The following is a 20,832-nucleotide window of genomic DNA, read 5'->3' on the forward strand; positions in this document are numbered from 1 at the left end:
AAGTGGTGAGCAAATGTGAAGGCCTGGAACATGGCCATGCACTACTGGAGACTTTACACTCTCCTCTTAGAATACACTCGATTTATAAACGATATTTTTCTTTCTTCAATAATAAGTTAACCTTAGCTTACTATAACTTTTTTACTTTATAACCTTTTTAACTCTTTTGTAATAACACTTAGCTTAAAACAAACACATTGTACAACTGATCAAAAATGTCTTCCTTCTTGATATCCTTATTCTATGAGCTTAATATTTTAATTTTTCTACTTGTATTTGTTTTTGTTGTTGTTGTTTTTTCTTGAGACAGAGTCTTGCTCTGTCACCCAGGCTGGAGCGCAGTGGCACCATCTCGGCTCACTGCAACCTCCGTCTCCCGGGTTCAAGCAACTCTCCTGCCTCCGGGGAGTAGCTGAAATTACAGGCACATGCCACCACATCTGGCTAATTGTTGTACTTTTAGTAGAGACGGGGTTTCACCACGTTTGTCAGGCTGGTCTCAAACTCCTGGCCTCAAGTGATCTGCCCACCTCGGCCTCCCAAAGTACTGGGATTACAGGCGTGAGCCACGGCACCCGGCTTTACTTTCAAAACTTTTTGTTAAAACTAAGATAGACAGACAGACAGACACACGGGCACACACACACAGACACACACACACACTCGCCCAGCCTTTACAGCATCAGGATCATCAATATCACTGTCTTCCACCTCCACATCTTGTCCCACTAGAAGGTCTTTAGGGGCAGCAACACTCAAGGAGCTGTCATCTCCTATGAGAACAATACCTTCTTCTGAAGCATCTCCTGAAGGACCTGCCCGAGGCTGTTCTACAGTTAACTGCTTTTTAATAAGTAGAAGGTGTATACTATAATAAAAGTATGGTAAATACATAAACCAGTAACAGTTGTTTATAATTATCAAGTGCTATGTGCTGTACATAATTGTATGTGCTAGACTTTTGATAGTACTGGCAGTGCAGGTTAATTTACACCCGAATCACTACAAACACTTGAGTAATACCTCTTGCCACAAATTCTGATGACTACGATATCACTAGGTGACAGGAATTTTTCAGTTCCCCTAGAATCTCATGGGACCAACGACACAGATGCAGTCTGTTGACCAAAACATCATTATACATGACTACATTTTAAACGTGCACAAAGGATGGTGCTCGGAGTGGAATTGTTACTGAGTCCGTGGGCTGCTGGGAAACCCCATTGTATCTGCAAGGCTTTTGACACATATTCCATTTTCAGGATTGTTCTAATGAGCAAGAATGTGCATTCAGAGCTATCTCCATCCAGAGGAACAGCCTTGTGCTGTTTGCTGTGAGAATGGCTTTGCTCTCCTGTCCCTAAGTCTGACTTCCACTCCGGCCAGAGGACCTCAGTCCTGTGCTTCACCCCAGCACCATCCCCCCAGGTGCCCACACTGGTGGCCAATGCCAGCAAAACTTGCATAGCTTCATTTCTTGCCTCTATCTAAATGCCCCCCAGCCAATATGGCTCAGCTCCTGTCACTCCACCTACAGAAAGCCTCTCGGAGTGCTCTAGCCCAGGGGCTTCTCCCTTCTGATGCCAACAACATTCGTAGCCCAAACCACACTCTTCCATTTGCCATGTCTCATCTCACATGGTGATCATTGTAGTCTATGGTGCTTACTAAATGTCTGTCAGCTAAAAGGTAGAAAAATCTAGATGGCCCAATTCAAATTATAAAACATGTTGATTATATTAAATACATGTCCTACTATAGTACACACATGGGCAGAGTGCATGTCCATAGGAAGGCAGGGGAGAAATGCCTATGAGTATTTAATAGGTTTTGGCCAAGCACAGTGGCTCACACCTGTAATCCCAGAACTTTGGGAGGCTGAGGCGGGTTGATCACTTGAGGTCAGGAGTTTGAGACCAGCCTGGCCAACATGGTGAAACCCTGTCTATACTAAAAATACAAAAATTAGCCGGGCGTGGTGGCACATGCCTATAAATCCAGCTGCTCCAGAGGCTGAGACAAGAGAATCACTTGAACCTGGGAGGTGGAGGTTGCAGTGAGCCAAGATGGTGCCACTGCACTCCAGCCTGGGCAACACAGCTAGACTTTGTCTAAAAAAAAAAGTCTTGGTGCTCTGTGTGTGTCACATTTAATCCCCATAAAACCCTATAAACAGAAATTATCCCTATTCAACAAAAGAGATAAGATTTAAAGAATGGGCTTTAACACTGAACAAACTGGGTTCAAATCCTGTCTTTATCACTGGTATGTCCAAGAAAGCAAGGAGACAAATTCAGCAGGGCTGCAGACTTCATCTGAAATATGGTTCCAAACTGTGGGGAAACCTTAGAAAACTCAGAGCCAGCTGAAGAGCCTCTCCTTTCCTGGGAGGGAAGGCCGAGGGCTGGACCGACTTCCTTGACTCCAAATTTTCTCCAAGTCAAAACTGAAGCACAGTCGGACAGCATCTCACCAAGCGCCCTTCAGACACTGGTGCAGCTGGCCAGCAACCTCTCCACAACACAGACAGGACTCGTCTGACAAGCTCTCTCTCCCAGCACAGCAGATTCATTGACCAGACCAAGTTTATGAGCCACTGGGAGGAGGGATGAGGAGGAAACAGGGGAGGTGATTTTACATGATCACAAAAGTGGTGCTCAAAAAGAAGCTGACCTTAATCAGGGTAAACTCTGTTCTGGAAATGAGAACAGGATTTTCCCCACATTTCACATATTTCTAGTTTGCCCCAAGACACTGACCTCCCTGCTCAGCTACCTGAGCAGGAAACCTCTCCTGAGGGGTAAGTCTGCTTTGCAGAGGCAGCAGTCAAATCTAATTCCATCCAGCCCTGCCACTACTCAGCTGGGCTCCCAAGCATGTGATTTATCAGGAAAATGGAACATCTATCTCACCCCGGGCCTAGGAAATTAACATGGTAACTTGTGCAAACTATCCAGGTCAGAGCTCCACATGTGGAAGGTACTCAGTAAACAGTCAGCTAATAATCATAATTGTATCACTACAGCAAAGGCCTGATACTGAGAAAAAATGACTACAAGATAAATAGCACCCCCGACAAGGTCCTTGGGATGAGTCTGATCATGAATCTGAGAATTCCATCTAGAAAGTGAAATATAAAATTAAAGTCACTTGAGAAAGTGATGAAGGTGGTTCCAAGCCCACATATCCCCAAACAGATAACTCACTGATATTGATCTCCTCCTCATCATAGACATCCACTTCTGTGAGCCGAACAAGCATCCTGGACAGGACACTGAGGAATTGCAGGTAGGCGCCTGTCTTCCCGATCTGTAAAGGTACAGGAGTTAAAACCCCCAGTGAGGAAGCCCCATCCGCGTGCCAGGCACCAGCTGAACACCTGGCATGGCTCCTGACATCTGCCTCACTTAAAGATCCTGTCTTTAAAATGAGAGCCCCGTGGATGCAAAGATATTTGAAGGGAAGAAGCGTGGCAGGTGGACAAATGGACTCCCATGAGCGTAAGGCCTTCCTGCTTAAATATCGTCGCAAATGCATCTCTAGATTTTAACCAGCCGCATTTTTAAGCTGTTAGAAATAGAAGTTTATCATAAGCCAAAGAAAGCTGCTTCAAAAAAACAGGATACTATAAACATGTCTTATGAATCTTGCAAATTGCTTGTCTTAATCCATATGTCTGCACAAGACAGCAAAATTCATTGTATAAGACATACAAAAAAGTGCTTCTCATATTTCTCCTTCTAAACCCAAGAAAAGAACAACTTTCTTCTTCTTCCTTCTCCTGCTTCCTGTAACATAGAGTTCCCTGCTTCCCCAGCCCAGCTTCCGGCTAGCATACCTCCTATTAATCTTAGTTCATTTTGGTTATTACTGATTGAGAAGTACCCATGGTCTGGCCCAGTACCCTCCCTGTACCACTGTATAAAGAGCCACTACAGGTGTGAGTTTCCTGGCTCACGCTTGTAATCCCAGCACTTTGGGAGGCCGAGGTGGGCGGATCACAAGGTCAAGAGATCCAGACCATCCTGGCCAACATGGTGAAACCCCATCTCTACTAAAAATACAAAAATTAACCAGGCATGGTAGCATCCCCCTGTAGTCCCAGCTACTCGGGAGGCTGAGGCAAGAGAATCACTTGAACCCAGGAGGCGGAGGCTGCAGTGAGCTGAGATCGTGCCACTGCACTCAAGCCTGGTGACAGAGCGAGACTCTGTCTGAAAAATAACAATAATAAATAATAATAATAATAATAAATAAAAGAGCCACTCCAGGGATGTGCTTTCCAAGCACTGAGCCCAATGCCTGGTTCATGCTACAACTCAGCAAATGCCAATGAATGGAAATAACTAACTTTATAGAGGAAAATATGACACCCAACCACAAGGAAGCTTCAGAGAAAATATCTGCAATACAGATGATAGACAAAGGACAAAAATCTGTAATATCTAAAGCACTTCCGCAAATCAACAATAAAAAGTCAAATGGCCTAAAGGAAAAACAAATAAGAAAAACCAGAAAATCACTGAAAAAGAAGTATCAATGACCAGAAAAAATACAAGAATATGTCAATCTTACTAGTAAAACTGTAATGTATTATCTTTCACCCATCAAAGAGACAACAATTTTAAATTGATAATATCCAATAGTGTGAGGGTATGGAAGAAGGGAGACTCCTTGGTAAGAAACATTTTCTTTTGTCCTTTTTAAATCAGAAAAAGTAATATTGTTCATTCTACAAGTTTAAGAAACAAATGGATACTGAACCGCATCCCAGCCCCAAAGCCCAGCTCTGTTCCAAAGAGCAGATTCCAGTCCCCAGCCCTCCTCCTCCCCACATGCTTACGCACAAGAGATTCTGCCATTGAGAGGTGAAATGGACTTTTGTTGTTAAGGAAACACCATGCATTGCAGGAAGGCTGAGACAGGGAAACAGAACCCCTAGCTCTCCATTCGTGGTTCACCGAAACCTTCCAGTGGAGAACCCAGAGTTTTGTTTCTATTTGTTAGAGAACACGCGCAGTGGCCGAGTGAGATGACGTGGGTTGAGGAACCGTAATCTGATACACCCAGAGAAGTCTCCTTTCCACCCCCCACATCACACAGGGGAGGAATGGACGCCACCAGCCCTGAGTGGCAGATGCGTCCTGCCCTCCTCCCTCCGGTCCACCCCAGGCCGTCGGAGAAGATTCCACCACGGGAAGGGTGAAAAGTGAAGACATGGGTGCGGTCACCCCCAGGCCTGCCCTCCAGATGGGAGTGTGAGGACCCCCCCAGTCCAGGGCTGTGCTGGGGCAGCAAGCAACACTCACCTGAGGGGGGCCGCTGAGCAGCAGCCTGCGGGGGTGGAAGCCGTCCATGCGGCCCTCGGCCCGGTTGCCATAGTCCATGTGGCTGGGCCGGGGCACCGTCCACTGCCGGTAGTAGAGGGACTGCTCGGTGGATGTCATGGTCTTGCTGAGCAGGGGGCGGAAAGAGCTGGCCCACATGACCGAGGGGGAGGGCAGGAGGGAGGCGGCCTTGGGCAGGCCGCTGCTGTCAGTGGACACAACCATGTCGTACACGAGCTTGGGCAAGAAGACGATGGGCGGCTGGCGGCAGGCCTTGGTCAGGGAGCACTGGGAGGCCTGCAGGACCCACGTGCCGGCAGCGGGTGCCACGGACGAGGAGGATGAGCCCGAGGAGGAGGACAGCTGGGAGCACGACGAGGTGACCGACACCTGGACGCTCCTCTGGCCGGTCTTGAGGCTATAGTCCGGCTGGGGTGTCAGCCCAGGACTGTGCCTGCTGATGGCCGACGGTGGCCCCTGACTTGCCCGGGGCCTCTGTTTCTCACCAGGGGCTCTGCCCTCCTCTGCGGGGCCACAGGGCTGGGGCGACCTGGCATGCTCTCCCTGGGGGAGTGCTGTGGGCTGAGCCGAGGACTCGCCACCGAGTGCTGAACCTGAGGGGAGATGAACCTGGTCAGGGACGTCCTAGAAGGTACCTGTCCCAGGAGTGACCCATCCCAGGAGTGACCTGTCCCAGGGGCAACTCGTCCCAGGAGTGAGCTGTCCCAGAACTTGCCGGTGGCTCCTGTTTCTGCCCCAGGCCCCCTGTACTATTTCAGGCAAACAGACCCAGTGGTTGCGGCGCTGGTTTTTCTGACTGAGCTCCTGCCTATGAGGCAGGGCTTCTTTCAGTCCCAGAGCTCTGGGCTGAGGGTGGAGAGGCTCAGTGCTGACTCCATCGGGGGCTTCTGGGAGGGAGACCCCAACCACCAGCTCACTGTTGTGCACCAGTGCAGGAGGTGCAGGGAAAAGAAGGGAGGCCCCAGATGCCCCCTAGCCAGTGTCCTGGTGGGCTCTGACCTCTGACCTTTCCCCATCCCAGACCAAACAGCAGCGATTCTCAGCTGCTCCCTCAGCCACAGCTAGGCGCCCCCCCATCCCCCACAACAGGAGCCTGTGGCCACCGCATGCACCCGTCCCCGCACCCAGGCCCTGTGCGTCTCGCCCTTGAGCCTCTCAGCCCTTAAGGCTTCCTGCACTTGCAACACCTTCTGCAAGGGCCGACTGAGGGTCAGCTGCTGTCTCAAACCTGTGGTAACCTCACCTACCCTGAAATCTGCCCTCTGCCTTGAGACAAAATTACAGACTTCTTCATATGTGAAGTGAAAATGTGTGCAAAAAACTACTGCAAAATAACACGTCTTTTACGAGAACAATGAGTTCGTTCCCTGAGGTCAGGTCTACATCTCATTTATCCTTCAGTGCTGATCCAGACAGCAAGTAGGCCCTCAGAAGGCTTTCGGCGGAAAGACAGGGACTGTGCGTGCTGATGGCCGACGGTGGCCCCTGACTTGCCCGGGGCCTCTGTTTCTCACCAGGGCCTCTGCCCTCCTCTGCGGGAGCCTGACTACTCTCGGAGACAGAGGAACCCCTTAGAGCAGAGACCGTGTGGGGCCTGTGTTTGGCACTGCCCACCCGCTGTGGTTCTGGCTACACGGACTTGTGTTGCCTTTTGTTGCTCTTCCCCCAGTGAAGTCTCCGTGTCTACTTCTCTCCTTGCGCTCAGCTCCTCTCCCCACAGGGCACAGGGTTTTCCCAAACTAACAGCGGCAGGGAGAACACCCGGGGACCCGCCCCTAACACGGCCAGGACTCAGCCTGAGGCCCCAGCCACAGTGAGGGGCAGGGTCCACGGTCTTCCCCTGAGGACAGGGGCAGCGGAACCCTACAGTCTTGCTCAGTCTTCAAGTTCTCCGATCCCAAGTTCGCCAGAACATTTACTCTCTAGAGAGTCCAGCGCTTCAAAGATTTCCTTATCTTTCCAGTTCTGATAGAAAATAAAGGATCAGCAAATAGCCCTTATATAGGTTTCTTTTCATTCTCTGAAACCTCAAAAATCAGTCCGCTGGTCTGGTCCTTCCCGTGTGGGAAGACTCACCGGACGCCTTGGAGGAGAGGGACGAGGATGCTGAGTCGTGGGAGCGGGACCTCTCCCTTTTCATGGGGCTTCTCTTCTCCGAGGTGGAGCCTGTTTCAAAACACACACGCTGAGAATGCACCGAAATCACCATCCCTGACGTTTGCCCGGCACTTCGCAGTGTGTAAAGTGTGTTCCCATGCATCACCTCTCCCCATCCATTCACTCATTCACTGCCATCTTCCAGGCCCCCACCACGGACAGGGCACTGAGGAGACAGGAGGGAGTGGGCTGCGGTGCAGGGAGGCACTCTGGGTGCAGCGAAGGCTCCTACCCATGAGGCATAGCTGCAAGCTGGTGGAGGAGATGCAAAGAGAGAGGGGTCGGGGAGCCTGGGGGAAAAGCAGGGCATCTCCTGGAAGAGGGGGCATCTGGCCTTCGTCCTGAAGAGCCGCAGGGCTTTGCAGGTAAAGCAGAGAAATGAAAACTCCAAGCAGCAGGAAGGGCAGCCGTGCAGTGCAGAGGCTAGGAGGGCAGAGCACAGCCCGGCCACTGCAAGTTTAATGCGCGCCAGTGCCCAGTGCAGTGGGGGCTGTGGGTAGAGAAGAGCAGATGGTGAAACTAAAGAAGGGGGTCCTGAGATGCCAGGGAGCATGGAGATATGCAGCAGATACCCACAAGTGAAAGAATTAAATCAGAGTCTCTGCTGTGCTTCGAAAAGATGGCTACAAGAGGGCAGGCCTTTCCATCTACATTTTACAGACAAGCAAGCTGAGGCTAGGAGAGGTCCCACAGTCAAGACAGACGAGGCAGACCACAGACCCAGGCTGGTGCCCACACCCACGTCCTTCCACTCCACACACTCCACAAATGCTTTCTAGTTTTTGTATGATTGTCTACGTCTTTCTCATCACATTGTTGACTATAGTCAATGCCTTGCGATGTTATCGTTTATGTGTCCTATTAAAAAGATGGCATCAGATTTGAAGAGTCTGCAAATGAGCCTGTTTTCATAAATCTTAAAAATGGACAGCACGCTGTTGGGTTGACTCACAGAGGAAATAAGCAAGCAAATCACACTAGGTCAGAATTCCACCAGTGAGTGGAACAAGGAAATCTAAGAAATTTTGAACTTGAACTCTAAGAAATCTTAATTTTTCTTCCTATTCTTTAAGAATTCTAGAACTAGGAAGAACCTATAGGGATTTCCATTTTCTCACACCACCAAAAGAGACGGGGAGAAAACAAGCAAAATCTGAACTCAATGAGAGCTTTGCCATTTCATTCAACACTGGAGACCTCCCATCCAGAGCTGCTGTCCAGCAGACAGGTCCCAGGACCCTGCTGAACTGGAGACAGCTGTCTCCATAAGCACAGGCAGCCTCAAAGCTCAGAAGCCAAGAAAGACGTGCAGACAGGGACACCTAGGCTGAGGGCAGCCACCCCTCACCTTCTGTCCCCAGCTCCTCATCCTCGTTGTCTGTGCTGCTCAGCTTCTCTGCATCACTCTCCAAGGCCTCGTTCCTAGCCCCCTTCTCCAAGGGAACCTCGTTGCTCACAAAGTAGGCAGCCAGGCCCAGCTCCTGCTCCAAGGCTGTTCTCACCAAGCAGGAAGAGTTTATCAATCGCAGGTCACAGTACCTCAAAGACCTAGCAAGGCACAGAAGAAGGTGTCTGTTTAGTGCCTTCCACAAGTGGGGTGCTATTCCCACTGCTGCAGGCAGCACTGATCAGGACCATACCCCACCTTCCTGGTGAGGACCCTAGGACTTGTACAAGTGGAACAGCCAACAGTGCTACTGGGAGCTTGCAGCAACAAATTCAGTATAATAGTAAATCTTTGGGACACCTACTATGCATTTAGCCCTGTGCCACACTAACTTTTGGGTCAGATAAAAAAGGGGCTTGCAGCACTTTGGGAGGCCGAGGCGGGCGGATCACAAGGTCAGGAGATCAAGACCATTCTGGCTAACACGGTGAAACCCCGTCTCTACCAAAAATACAAAAAATTAGCCGGGCGTGGTGGTGGGTGCCTGTAGTCCCAGCTACTCAGGAGGCTGAGGCAGGAGAATGGAGTGAACCCGGGAGGCAGAGCTTGCCGTGAGCCGAGATTGTGTCACTGCACTCAAGCCTGGGTGACAGAGCCAGACTCCGTCTCAAAAAAAAAAAAAAAAAAAGGGCTTGAATCTGAGCTCTGCTACTTCCTAGCGACAGAAGCCGTGACAAGCTGCACAACTTCTCTGAGGCTCTGATTTTTTCATCTGAAAGATGGGAATGAATATTAATAACCATCTGGCTGGGCGTGGTGGCTCACGCCTGTAATCCCAGCACTTTGGGAGGCGAAGGCGGGACAATCACTTGAGGTCAGGAGTTCGAGACCAGCCTAACCAACATGGCAAAACCCCATCTCTACTAAAAATACAAAAGTTAGCCAGGTGTGGAGGCAGGTGCCTATAATCCCAGCTCCTCGGGAGGCTGAGGCAGGAGGATCACTTGAACCCAGTTGGCGGAGTCTGCAGTGAGTTGAGATCCCACCACTGCACTCCAGCCTGGGCAACAGAGTGAGACTCTGTCTCAAAAAAACAAAAAAAACCCTAAGTCCTCTGTGATAAAGATTAAATGTAATCAGTGGGCATTTAATTATTCAATCCAAGTGAACACAGGCCAGGGTACTAGATGCTAGAAATATGATGGCAATCTAGTCGGACACCAACAAGCAATGCTATCTGTGAGCAGCAGAGGAAAGGCCAACCCCATGCTCAGACTTGCACAGCAGAAACACAGCCAAGGCAAAGGGCTTAGAGAGGGGTACGTGAGGGTTTCAACAGGGCTCTGAAACTTACTGCACATGTGACCTCAGGCAAATGATCGTTCATTGACTCAACCATAAAACAGGATGGTAATACTACTGCAGCAAGGAATAAGTTTCATATGAAAAGTCTATCATGATGCCTGGTACAAAGAAGGTACCAGAAGGTACCTGGTACTCAGCAAATGCTTGCTAAAATTTAAAATAGATTAAGATATTGTCTCAGTCCTTAAGAAGTTGAAGAAGAAAAGAATTAACCCATGTGAAATAGCAACAACCAAGGTCAAATGTTCTGGAGCCCCCTTTCCCTAGCCCATGGTTATGCAGCATGCATAGGGCCGTTTGCTGAAGTGTGGGGTGGTCCTAGGGGAAGGAGCCAGGCCCACTGCTGGCCAGACTGGCTTAATCTCAGTAAGCCGGTTCCTTCATCCATAAAATGGGCCTACTGAAATAGCACCTTTCCCCCAGGATTAAGGTGAGAGTAAAATGAAATAAAACATAAAAGAAGAATCTAGGACAGTTCCCAGAACATAACAGGAACTCCACTGATGTCGGCTTTTGCTATCTTTTGCTGGCCGTCTGCTCTTCTCCACGGGTATGAAGTCTCTAAAACCCAATCTGTCACTACCAATCCAAGAAACTGCCTTACAGGAGGCCCCGTGACCTAAGTCTCCAGTGTCTGCATGTCTGTGTGGTGGCCTAGAGACCCCCCACACCAGGGGACATTGAGTGGATGTGTGGCTGAGACTTTCCAGGCTGCGATGGCTTCAGAGGGACACCCCTTTTGAGACAGTCCACTCTGTGCCGGAAGAACCAGCTCTTCCCGAGCAGCATCAGTTGCCCCCACTCCCAGAACGCCTCCTAAGTCAGGAGGGCCCAGGCATTGCGGCAGCCTAGGTACCAGCAGGAACTGTGGCTGCAAGTCCTGGAGAGGATGCCGTACTATCCCAAGCAGAACTGCCATCCCCAGCGCACACAGAGCACCCCATGGGGAGAAACTGAACTCAGGAGGCATGAAATCCTGACTCCACCTGCAGAGCCTCCACCTGCAGAGCCTGGCAACAGCCGTCACCACGACCCCAAACAGTGCCTTTCTGAGAATCAGGAAAAGGGGCACGGGCCTCAGATGCACTCAGGCCCCTGCTGGGAAAGCCACGATGAAGGCCCCAACCACGGTGCCTGTGAATGCGAGTGGTGCTGCCTACCATCAGGGCATGGCAGCCCCCCTGACATGCTTCCTGAGGGGGCCCAGGCAGCCAGCTCCTCAGAGACCACCAGGGGCATAACCCCTCCACCCACCTCGGCAAGGACTCCCCGTGCGGGTCCATCCCACTGAAGATCAGGATGCAAGGCAGACCCTCCAGCTCCAAGTACGTCTGGGGTCTCCACTCCACATCCTCGATTTTCTGCCACATCTGTAGATAACGAAAAAGAAATAAAGCCACAGACGCCTCCCTTCCCAACCAGCCCAGCTCAGAGGAACCCTGATGGCCTCCCACACCAATTTAAACTCCTTGAACTACATCTTCTGACCAAAAGGAAATTTCTTTAGACTGCAAATAAGCACACCATCTACTTGGCCACCGTATTTTCAGTCGTCTAGAACATGTAGACTAGCCAGCCAGAGCATGTTCAAGACATCTCTGTCAGCTGACCAGCTCCGTGAAAGAAAGTCTATGTTGTCAACTGCTCCTTACGTCTTTTTTCTTGAGACAGAGTCTCGCTCAGTCACCCAGGCTGGAGTGCAGTGGCGCAATCCAGCTCACTGCAACCTCCACCACCAGGGCTCAAGTGATTCTCCTGCCTCAGCCTCCTGAGTAGCTGGGACTATAGGCGCATGCCACCCCATCTGGCTAATTGTGTATTTTTATTAGAGACAGGGTTTCTCCATGTTGGCCAGGCTTATCTCGAACTCCTGACCTCAAGTGATCCGCCCACCTTGGCCTCCTAAAGTGCTGGGATTACAGGCGTGAGCCACCGCGCCCAGCCAGCTGTTCCTTATGTCTTGCCTGTGCTCTCTCCTGACAGTGTCCTCCCTTTCATTCCTGTTTTCCACTCATTTGTTCTTTCCCTAAACCTTTTGCATTTTCTGTCACCTGCAGGTTGAGTGAGAATCTACTATGGGCCAGGCGCTGTGCTAGGCTTTGGGGGCTGAGTTCTGTGGGGATGGCCATTGCCCCCCACCATCTGGGAGAGGGGCTGGATGACAGGCAGGGAGCATGGCACTGCCCTGGGCATGGCAGAGGGGGAGGGTGGCTTCCTGAAAGAGGAAAGACACCAAGCTAAGTGCTGCAGAAAATAAGCAGGGCAGCTCACACCTGGAACCCAGTACTTTGGGAGGCTGAGGCAGGAGGATCACTTGAACTCAGGAGTTTGAGATCAGCCGGGGCAACACGGAAAAAATTTTAAAAATTAGCGGAGTGTGGTGGCACACGCCAGTGGTTCCAGCTACTCAGGAGCCTGAGGTGGGAGGATCCCTGGAGCCCGGGAGCTCAAGGCTGCAGTGAGCTGTCATCACGCCACCGCACTCCAGCCTGGGCCACAGAGTGAGACCCTGTCTCAAAGGGGAAAATAAAGAAGCATCAGCTAAACAAAAAAGAGAGGAAATGGATGTCCAGGAAAAAAGAAAGCAGGCTGCTGCCCAGAGGTCTAAAGTCATAAGACAATGCTACAGGGGTGTGGGGGTGCTGCTGGGGCGGAGGGCAAAGGTAGGGAAGCACAGAGAGGAGGCTGGGGGGTGGCTGGGTCTAGGGAAGCCACGTTGGCCACGCTGTGGGGTTTGTGACACTCCCTGCCTCTGGCGGGCTCCTCAGCTCTCCCAGGTGCCCCCAGGCCCTCCGCCCCTCCCTGCGCACAGCACCTACCCTGAGCTGCTTTACGAAGTGCTTCCCCACGGTGACGCCTGAGCTGGGACTGCCCAGGATGATCTCAAAGTGCTCCTCCAGCGCCAGCCGGGCCCGCACATGGGCCAGCCGCTCATAGGCCACGGCCGCCAGGGGCGAACAGGGCACCCGCAGCAGGACCATGAGCCCGTGGCCGCAGGGGCACTGCTTCGGGGAGTTGAGGAGGTTCTGCGTGATCTCCAGCGTCTCCACCGACGTGTAATTCTTCATCTGTGGGAGGCCGCTCACGGCCATCAGGGCGGCCGCGTAGTGCTGCACGAGAACAAAGGTCCTGATCACCGCGCTGTGCAGGCGGGGGAACCTGCAAGGAACACAGAGAGACCATGCCTGTGACGGCCGCGCCCGCCGGCCTGCTGCTGCCAAGTCACCCAAGACATCCGTCACTCTAGCACAGGCAACTCCGGCATTATACACAGTTGTGTTGCCTCTAAAAGGTGGTTGTGGGAACCTGAATGAGAAGCCTTCTTTAGAAACCAAATTAAACAGTCCTTTGTTTTTTCCAGCTGGGAAACGAAAACATAGGTTTGTTGTTATTATTTTATGTTTTTCAGCATTTGGCACTTAGTAGCTGCTCAATAAATATTTGTCCAATGAATGAGCAGATGAATAAATGGTATAAATGCCTATTTTGTCTCTATCATCACAATGTGCAGCTCTCTGAGGAGGGGACTAAGTTGCCTCTGGTTCCTACTAGAAACAGGAGAACCACCAGCAATCAATATGGAAATGCAGCTACCGGAGGCCCCAGTTCTAAAGGCACATCTCTGTGTTCACTTCAATCACAGTGAATTATTAGAAATATAACTAAACGTATTTTAATTTGACAGATGAATTACAAATCAGAACATATCCAGCCAAATCAAGAATCCCAGTTTTTGCTTCAGAAACTGTGGTTACTATATGTGTCCCCACACAGAGGTGGTGGCTGCTCCCACAACCACCTGCTCTGCTAGAGTGGCTCTGACCCATTAGTCAAGCAGAACCCAGGGCACCAATGGAAAAGCCCAGGTCCCTATAGATGATGGTGTTTCTCAACAGGAATAAATGAATTGGTATCCAGTTTATGTACAATGTTCTTCTGGGTTGATTGAGCTGGAATGGGTCCCCCTGACTCTGGCTTTTTGTAGCAAAGGTAAGGTAGTCTCTCGACCTACAAAAATGAGTACCATACCATGGCCATGCCACCCTGTGAGTTCTATCAGGGCAGCCAGCTCGCCTCCCTACAGCACTTGATAGCATTTCTGACATTGCGATGACATCCCTGCTCCTTCTTGCTGACCATCCTCCTCCTTTTCTTCATGCTTTCTTCAGCACTTCATCCACTACGCAGGTCACATAAGCTGGAAGCTGGCCTGGCAAGCTTGCCATTACCAGGGCTGTCTCAGGAAGGTATAACTGGTCCACAGACTCTGGCATGAAGGGGACTCAGCAGCCCAGAGACTGTTCTACCTACCCCTGGTGCACCGGTCAAATAATGTCCAGGAAACGGATTGCCTGAGGTCAGGAGTTTGAGGCCACCCTGGCCAACATGAAGAAACCTTGCCTCTACTAAAAATACAAAAGTTGGTTGGGCATGGTGGCACATGCCTGTAATCTCAGCTACTTGGGAGGCTGAGGCAGGAGAATCGCTTGAGCTCGGGAGGTGGAGGTTGCAGAAGCCAAGATCATGATCACCACTGCACTCCAGCCTGGGCCACAGAGCGAGACTCCATCTCTAAATAAATAAATAAATAAATAAATAAATAAATAAATAAAAATGCCCAGGAAGAAAGAAAGAAAGCGCAGTAGGGAAAATGGGCTCTGCTCAAAGGACAGAGACTTCTGCTTCTGACAAGATGGAGCAACGGGATCAGGTTTATCCTCCTATCTGAAACAGCTGAAAAACTGAACATGTAAATGAAACAATACATGGGACATCAGGCAGTGAAAGACAGTGATCCTAACGATGTGAGACAAATTTGGTGAGTCCCCTCGCTTCTGCCTGCAGTTTCTGGGATGTACTCAGGAAGAGGGAAGCCAGTCAAAGCTCAGAGGTCTCCCTGAGTTGAGGAGAGGTATCAGATTCCAGGAAAGCCAAGGCAGCTAGAGATCACAGGGCAAAGTACCAAAGAGGAGAGATCTGCAGAGGGTCTCCCTAAAGTCTTCAGTTGACATGAGCAGTGCACATATGTAAGGAAATGACCCAAGGCCAAAACAGGAATCCTTTGGTTACAAACGAATTAAAGGGAACAATGTCTGAAGTTCATGTAGGGCTGGGAATAGTTCCTGTTTCCACAGCCAATATGGAACACCTCGGAGTCACGAAACATTGTAGAGTACTTACTCAAAGGATTTTGTCTCAGTAATGGGCAAAGTTAGCTCTACGTTAAATACTGCTCTGGTCCTGCCTAACAAAGTTTAAAACCAATACCTGGAAGGATTAAACTGTGTGCAAGTAACTTAGTTATATCATAAAAAAACTCAATATTTATAGACATACAAATATATCTAGCACCCAACAAGGTAAAATTGACAACGTCTGGCATTCTCTCAAAAATTACCAGACATGTAAATAAGCAGGCAAATATGATCCATAATAAAGGGGGGGAACCAACTGATCAGTAGAAACTGACCTAGGAATGACACAGATGACAGAATTTGCAGACAGCAAAATTAAAACAATTATTGTAACTATATTCTGTGTGGTTAAAAATCTAGAGGAAAGACTGAACTTGTTGAGTGAAGATACAAAAATCACAAATTAAATTCTAGAGATGAAATCTTCAATGTTGTAGATAGAAAGTAAACTAGACCCTGAATTCTCGTGGGAGCTATGATCTTTGTACGTGACCTTGCCCTGCCAGCCACAATAGACTGGTTCAGGTATGGAAACCCAACTCAGGCTGAGCCAGTCTTCTCTTGGGATTTTTCAAACAATAAGAAAGAATAAGTCCCCCTCTGGAATCTAGAGACCGTGAGGCTCAGCATCAAGCAGTGGTAATGTTTTTCAGTACATGGAGGAAGGCATCGTGCAGTGAGATACAATAAAACCATCATACAGATACCAAAGACAAAACAACACAGTCTTGGTGGTGTTTGAATACTTAAGTTGTTAGGTATCTCTGCTGTTCTATGGTTTATTTGTTCAACCTTTCCTATTATTTTACGAGTCAATACATCCCTCTCTTTTTCTGAAAAGAGTTCAAGTTGAGTTTCTGTTACTTGCAACAAAGAGTCCTGATTAATAAACACAATAACTATGTATCATCAATGTGTATGCACATCAATGCACGTGACACCTGAAATATATATTTTATATATTATATATTATATATATTTTATATATTATATATTATATATATTATATATTATATATATTATATATTATATATTTTATATAATATATATTATATATATTCATATATATATTCATATATATATATACAGACACACACATACATATACTGGATGAAATTGGCAGCAGATTAGATAACGTAGAAAATAAGATTGATAAACTTGAAAACACAGCAATAGAAACTAAAATGTTCCAGCACTTTGGGAGGCCAAGGTGGGAGAATCACTTGAGGCAAGGAGTTCAAGACCTTGGCAATATAGCAAGAAAATTTTTTTTTAATTGGCCAGGCATGGTGGCATGTACCTGTAATCCCAGCTGTTTGGGAGGCTGAGATGGGGGGATGGCTTAAGCCCAGGAGTTTGAGGTTACAATGAGCTATGATCATGCCACTGCACTTCAGCCTGGGCAACAGCCCTAAAAGATTCTTTCTCTCAAAAATAATAATAATAGGCCAGGCATGGTGGCTCACGCCTGTAATTCCAGCACTTTGGGAGGCCGAGGTAGGCAGATCATGAGGTCAGGAGATCGAGACCATCCTGGCCAACATGATCGAGACCATCCTGGCCAACATGGTGAACCCTGTCTCTACTAAAAATACAAAAATTAGCAGGGCGTGGTGGTGCATGCCTGTAATCCCATCTACTCAGGAGGCTGAGGCAGGAGAATCACTTGAACCCAGGAGGCGGAGGTTGCAGTGAGCCAAGATCGTGCCACTGCACTCCAGCCTGGTGACAGAGTGAGACTCTGTCTCAAATAATAATAATAATAATGAAACTAAAATCAAATAGCAATCAATTAAAAGGCAGAGATTGTCACATTTGATTAAAAAGCAAGACTCAACTATAAGCTGCCTAAAGAAACCAAGTTTAAACACAAAAAGAGAAACATGCTCAAAGTAAAGGGATAAAAAATTATAATCTATAGTAACACTAGTCAAAAGAAAACTAGAATAACTATATTAATATCAAAAGAGATTATAGAGCTATAAATAATATTCTTTGGGTCATTTGAAAATAATAGTCAACTTATCAACAGGCACTTCACCAAAGATGATATACAAATGGCAGATAAACATAGGAAAAGATGTTCAACATCGTTAGGCACTGGAGAAATTAAAATTAAAATTACGAGCTACCACTTCATACCTATTAGAATGAATAAAATTTAAAATACTGACCATACCAAGTGCTGACAAAGATGGGGAGCAACTGAAATTCTGATGGGAATGTAAAATGAATGTCAGCTGACCTTCGAACAACACGGGTTTGAACTTCAAGGGTCCACTTGCATGTGGATTTTTAACCAAATGCAAATCAAAAATACAGTATTTTCTAGATGTGAAACCCATGTACATGGAAAGCTGACTTTTGCTTACATGTGGGTTCCAGAGGGCTGACCATGGGACTTGAGTATGCATGGATTTTGGTATGGCAGGGACAGTTCTGGAATTAACCCCCCGTGTATACCAAGGGACAGCTACACTTTGGAAAACAATTTGGCAGCCTGTGAAAAAGTTAAACATACACCTATCAAATAACCCAGCCATTTCACAAGTAGGTGTTTACCCGTGAAAAGTGAAAGTATATGTCTATACAAAGCTTTGTACATGAATGTTCATAGCACCTTTATCTGTAATAGCCAAAACTGAAAAACAACCTAAATGCCTCTTAACCAGTAAACAAACAAACTAGTATGGCCATATGATAGTATTCTATTCTAGAATACCAGCAGTAAAAAGGAACAAACTATTGATACATAAAACAACATGGATGAATTTCAATATAATTATACAGAGTGAAAGACGCCAGGCCAAAAACAGAGTACCTATTGTACAATTCCATTTATATAAAACTCTAGAAAATGCAAACTACATTTCTACAGTGGGAAAAGGACAGGAGGAAGGAATTACAAAGGGCAGGAGAAAATTTTTCATTACCTTGTGGTGACCATTTTACCAGTCTATACGTGGATCAAAATGTAAATTGAATACTTTAAATATGTACGGCCGGGCGCGGTGGCTCACACCTGTAATCTCAGCACTTTGGGAGGCTAAGGTGGGCAGATCACAAAGTCAGGAGTTCAAGACCAGCCTGACCAACATGGTGAAACCCCGTCTCTAATAAAAATACAAAAATTAGCTGGGCGTGGTGGCGGGCACCTGTAATTCCAGCTACTTGGGAGGCTGAGGCAGGAGAATTGCTTGAACCTGGGAGGCAGAGGTTGCAGTGAGCTGAGATCACACCATTGCACTCCAGCCTGGGCGACAGAGTGAGACTCTGTCTCAAAAAAAAAAGAAAAGAAAAGAAAAGAAAAGAAAAGAAAAAAAAGATACATAGTCTACTGGCTGTTAGTTATTCCCCATTAAAGCTGCTGTATAAAAAAAAAAAAAAAAAAAAAAAAAAAAGATAAGCATTGGAAGCAGGCTCTGGTGCCCAGCTCCAGACAGCACCTCCAGGTCGGGCACAGAAATGTACCCTAGCTGTGGCTCAGAAGAGAACTATGCCCACCCTTAAGCCTCTGTGGTAGGTACTAAAGGAAAAAAGTTCCATAGACAATACATTAGAATAAAAATAGGAGTTGTCAAAGGTCTAGATCTTCTGTTTTTAAGTCACAGTAGGTTTGTGTCCAACTGACAGTCCTACAAGCAGTTTTCCCAGCCGTATGCTGGCGTTTATGACACATGGAGGACTAACAGTCTGGCCACACTTATGGTGGCCAGAGGCAGTAACCCCATGTTCTAACCTTTATCTCCTTCTGTTCAAATTACCAGTTTCAAGAGAGTTCTCCAGACAAATGATTCCTAGTAAAGGCAGTGCAGTATGGTGGAAAGATGTCAAACCTGTCTGCAGTCCATGTTGCCACCAACAGGCTGCATGAACTCGGGCAAATCACTCTCCCACCCCGGGCTTCAGTTCCCACAATTATAAAATGAGGTGGTTGGGCCAAATAATTCCTAGAAGTTCCTATGATTCTCCATATTTCAACAATCCAGGATTTGAAATTCTCTTTTCACCCAGTGAGACATAAGATTTCATCTCTGCAACACTTCTAGTTTAGCAGAGGGGGAGAGAGGAGAGAGGATGACGATGGTGAATAGTGGTGGAGGTGGTGGTGCTAGCAGCCGACAGGAGCATGTATTGTGTGCCAGGCCCTGTTTCCAATGCTTTACGTGTATGAATCCATTTAATCCTTATAGTATCTCTATGATGTAGGTGTTATCATCCCCAAAGAAAATGGAGAAACTTCCTCAAAGTCTCACAGCTAGTTAATGGCAGATTCAGGATTCAAACTCAGGAAAGATGATTTTGGAGCCTGAGCTCTCAGCATGCAACTGTTACTGAATGTGCATACGTACATTAGCTCATGAAACTCTAAGGAGCCAGTAGGAAGGTGGATTTCTACAGGTCAGGGTACAGAAGTTTAGACACGTTAGATGATTTGCCAAGGTTAAAACTAATAGGGGGTAAACCGAGATGTATTGGCATGGTGGTCACAGCCCACCCTTTACTAGCTGTGAGACTTTGGTCAGTATGGCTTGGTGGCTACGTGGTTTTGGAGCCAAGCGAGCAGGGTTGGGGTCCAGTTTCACTATAAACCCCCCATGAGACTCTGGACAAGTAGCCTAACTTCTCTAAGTCTCAGTTTCTTCATCTGAAAAAGGCGGACAACAGTATTTCCCATCTCACTGTGTCACTATAAGGATTATTTTAGGTAATAAATATAGAGCGCTGAGCCCAGTGTCTACAACATACTAAACACATCATATGTGCTCACTGTCTGAGGAGAAGCAGAGGAAGGGCAAAGGCCGGTTTTCTTGCCTCATTGTGAAATCTTGGAGGGCTGCAACTTCATGCAGCCAGTTGATGAGAGCTCATCTGTCGATCCATGCGCTGGAGAACTGACCTGATTAATTTCTATGAGTATCACAGAACCGAGCAGTATCTAAGAGATTTAGTTTCTCCAAGAGTGTTCTGGGAAATTCTAGTCCCACGAGCTACTGGACACATCTCTAGCCTTCTGGAGAATTACAGCATGCATGGATGTGCTGAAGGCTCCAAGAACTCTCATGGAAAAGAAGTCTTTTCCTTAAATGTTTCTCAGACACGTTTGGCCATGGAACCCCTTTACGCTTAACAGCTATTAGTATCCAGCCAAAGCAGTATACCTTGGAACATAGCTTGAGAAGGATATGTCTAACTTCATCCCTTGGTCTGCAAATGAGAAGAATGAGGTTCAATAAGAAAAGTGGGTAGAGACCAGCTCATGCTGACAATCAGTGGTATTTTGTTCAGTGGCATTTTGTTTCGCATTAGATCGTCTATAAAACTTGGCTTGGCTTTACCACGAATAAACCATGTGGTCCCTGGCAATCACTTAGCGTGT

General features: G+C 47.7%; 1 protein-coding gene across 10 annotated transcripts in view; it reads right to left on the bottom strand.

Annotated features, from left to right (window-relative positions):
* GREB1 (growth regulating estrogen receptor binding 1) overlaps positions 1-20,832 on the bottom strand; it is a 161,376-nt gene that overhangs the window by 18,929 nt on the left and 121,615 nt on the right. For all 10 annotated transcript variants that reach the window (XM_063648957.1, XM_063648955.1, XM_063648958.1 and 7 more), the window contains 6 exons: positions 13,077-13,416; positions 11,512-11,627; positions 8,854-9,053; positions 7,425-7,514; positions 5,310-5,941; positions 3,207-3,309 (listed from right to left, as the gene is read on the bottom strand). In XM_063648957.1, coding sequence (XP_063505027.1) covers positions 3,207-3,309; positions 5,310-5,941; positions 7,425-7,514; positions 8,854-9,053; positions 11,512-11,627; positions 13,077-13,416 — 1,481 coding nt within the window. The remainder of the gene's footprint in view (positions 1-3,206; positions 3,310-5,309; positions 5,942-7,424; positions 7,515-8,853; positions 9,054-11,511; positions 11,628-13,076; positions 13,417-20,832) is intronic.

The sequence above is a fragment of the Pongo pygmaeus genome, chromosome 12 (genome assembly GCF_028885625.2).
Source record: "Pongo pygmaeus isolate AG05252 chromosome 12, NHGRI_mPonPyg2-v2.0_pri, whole genome shotgun sequence".
NCBI lineage: Eukaryota > Metazoa > Chordata > Mammalia > Primates > Hominidae > Pongo > Pongo pygmaeus.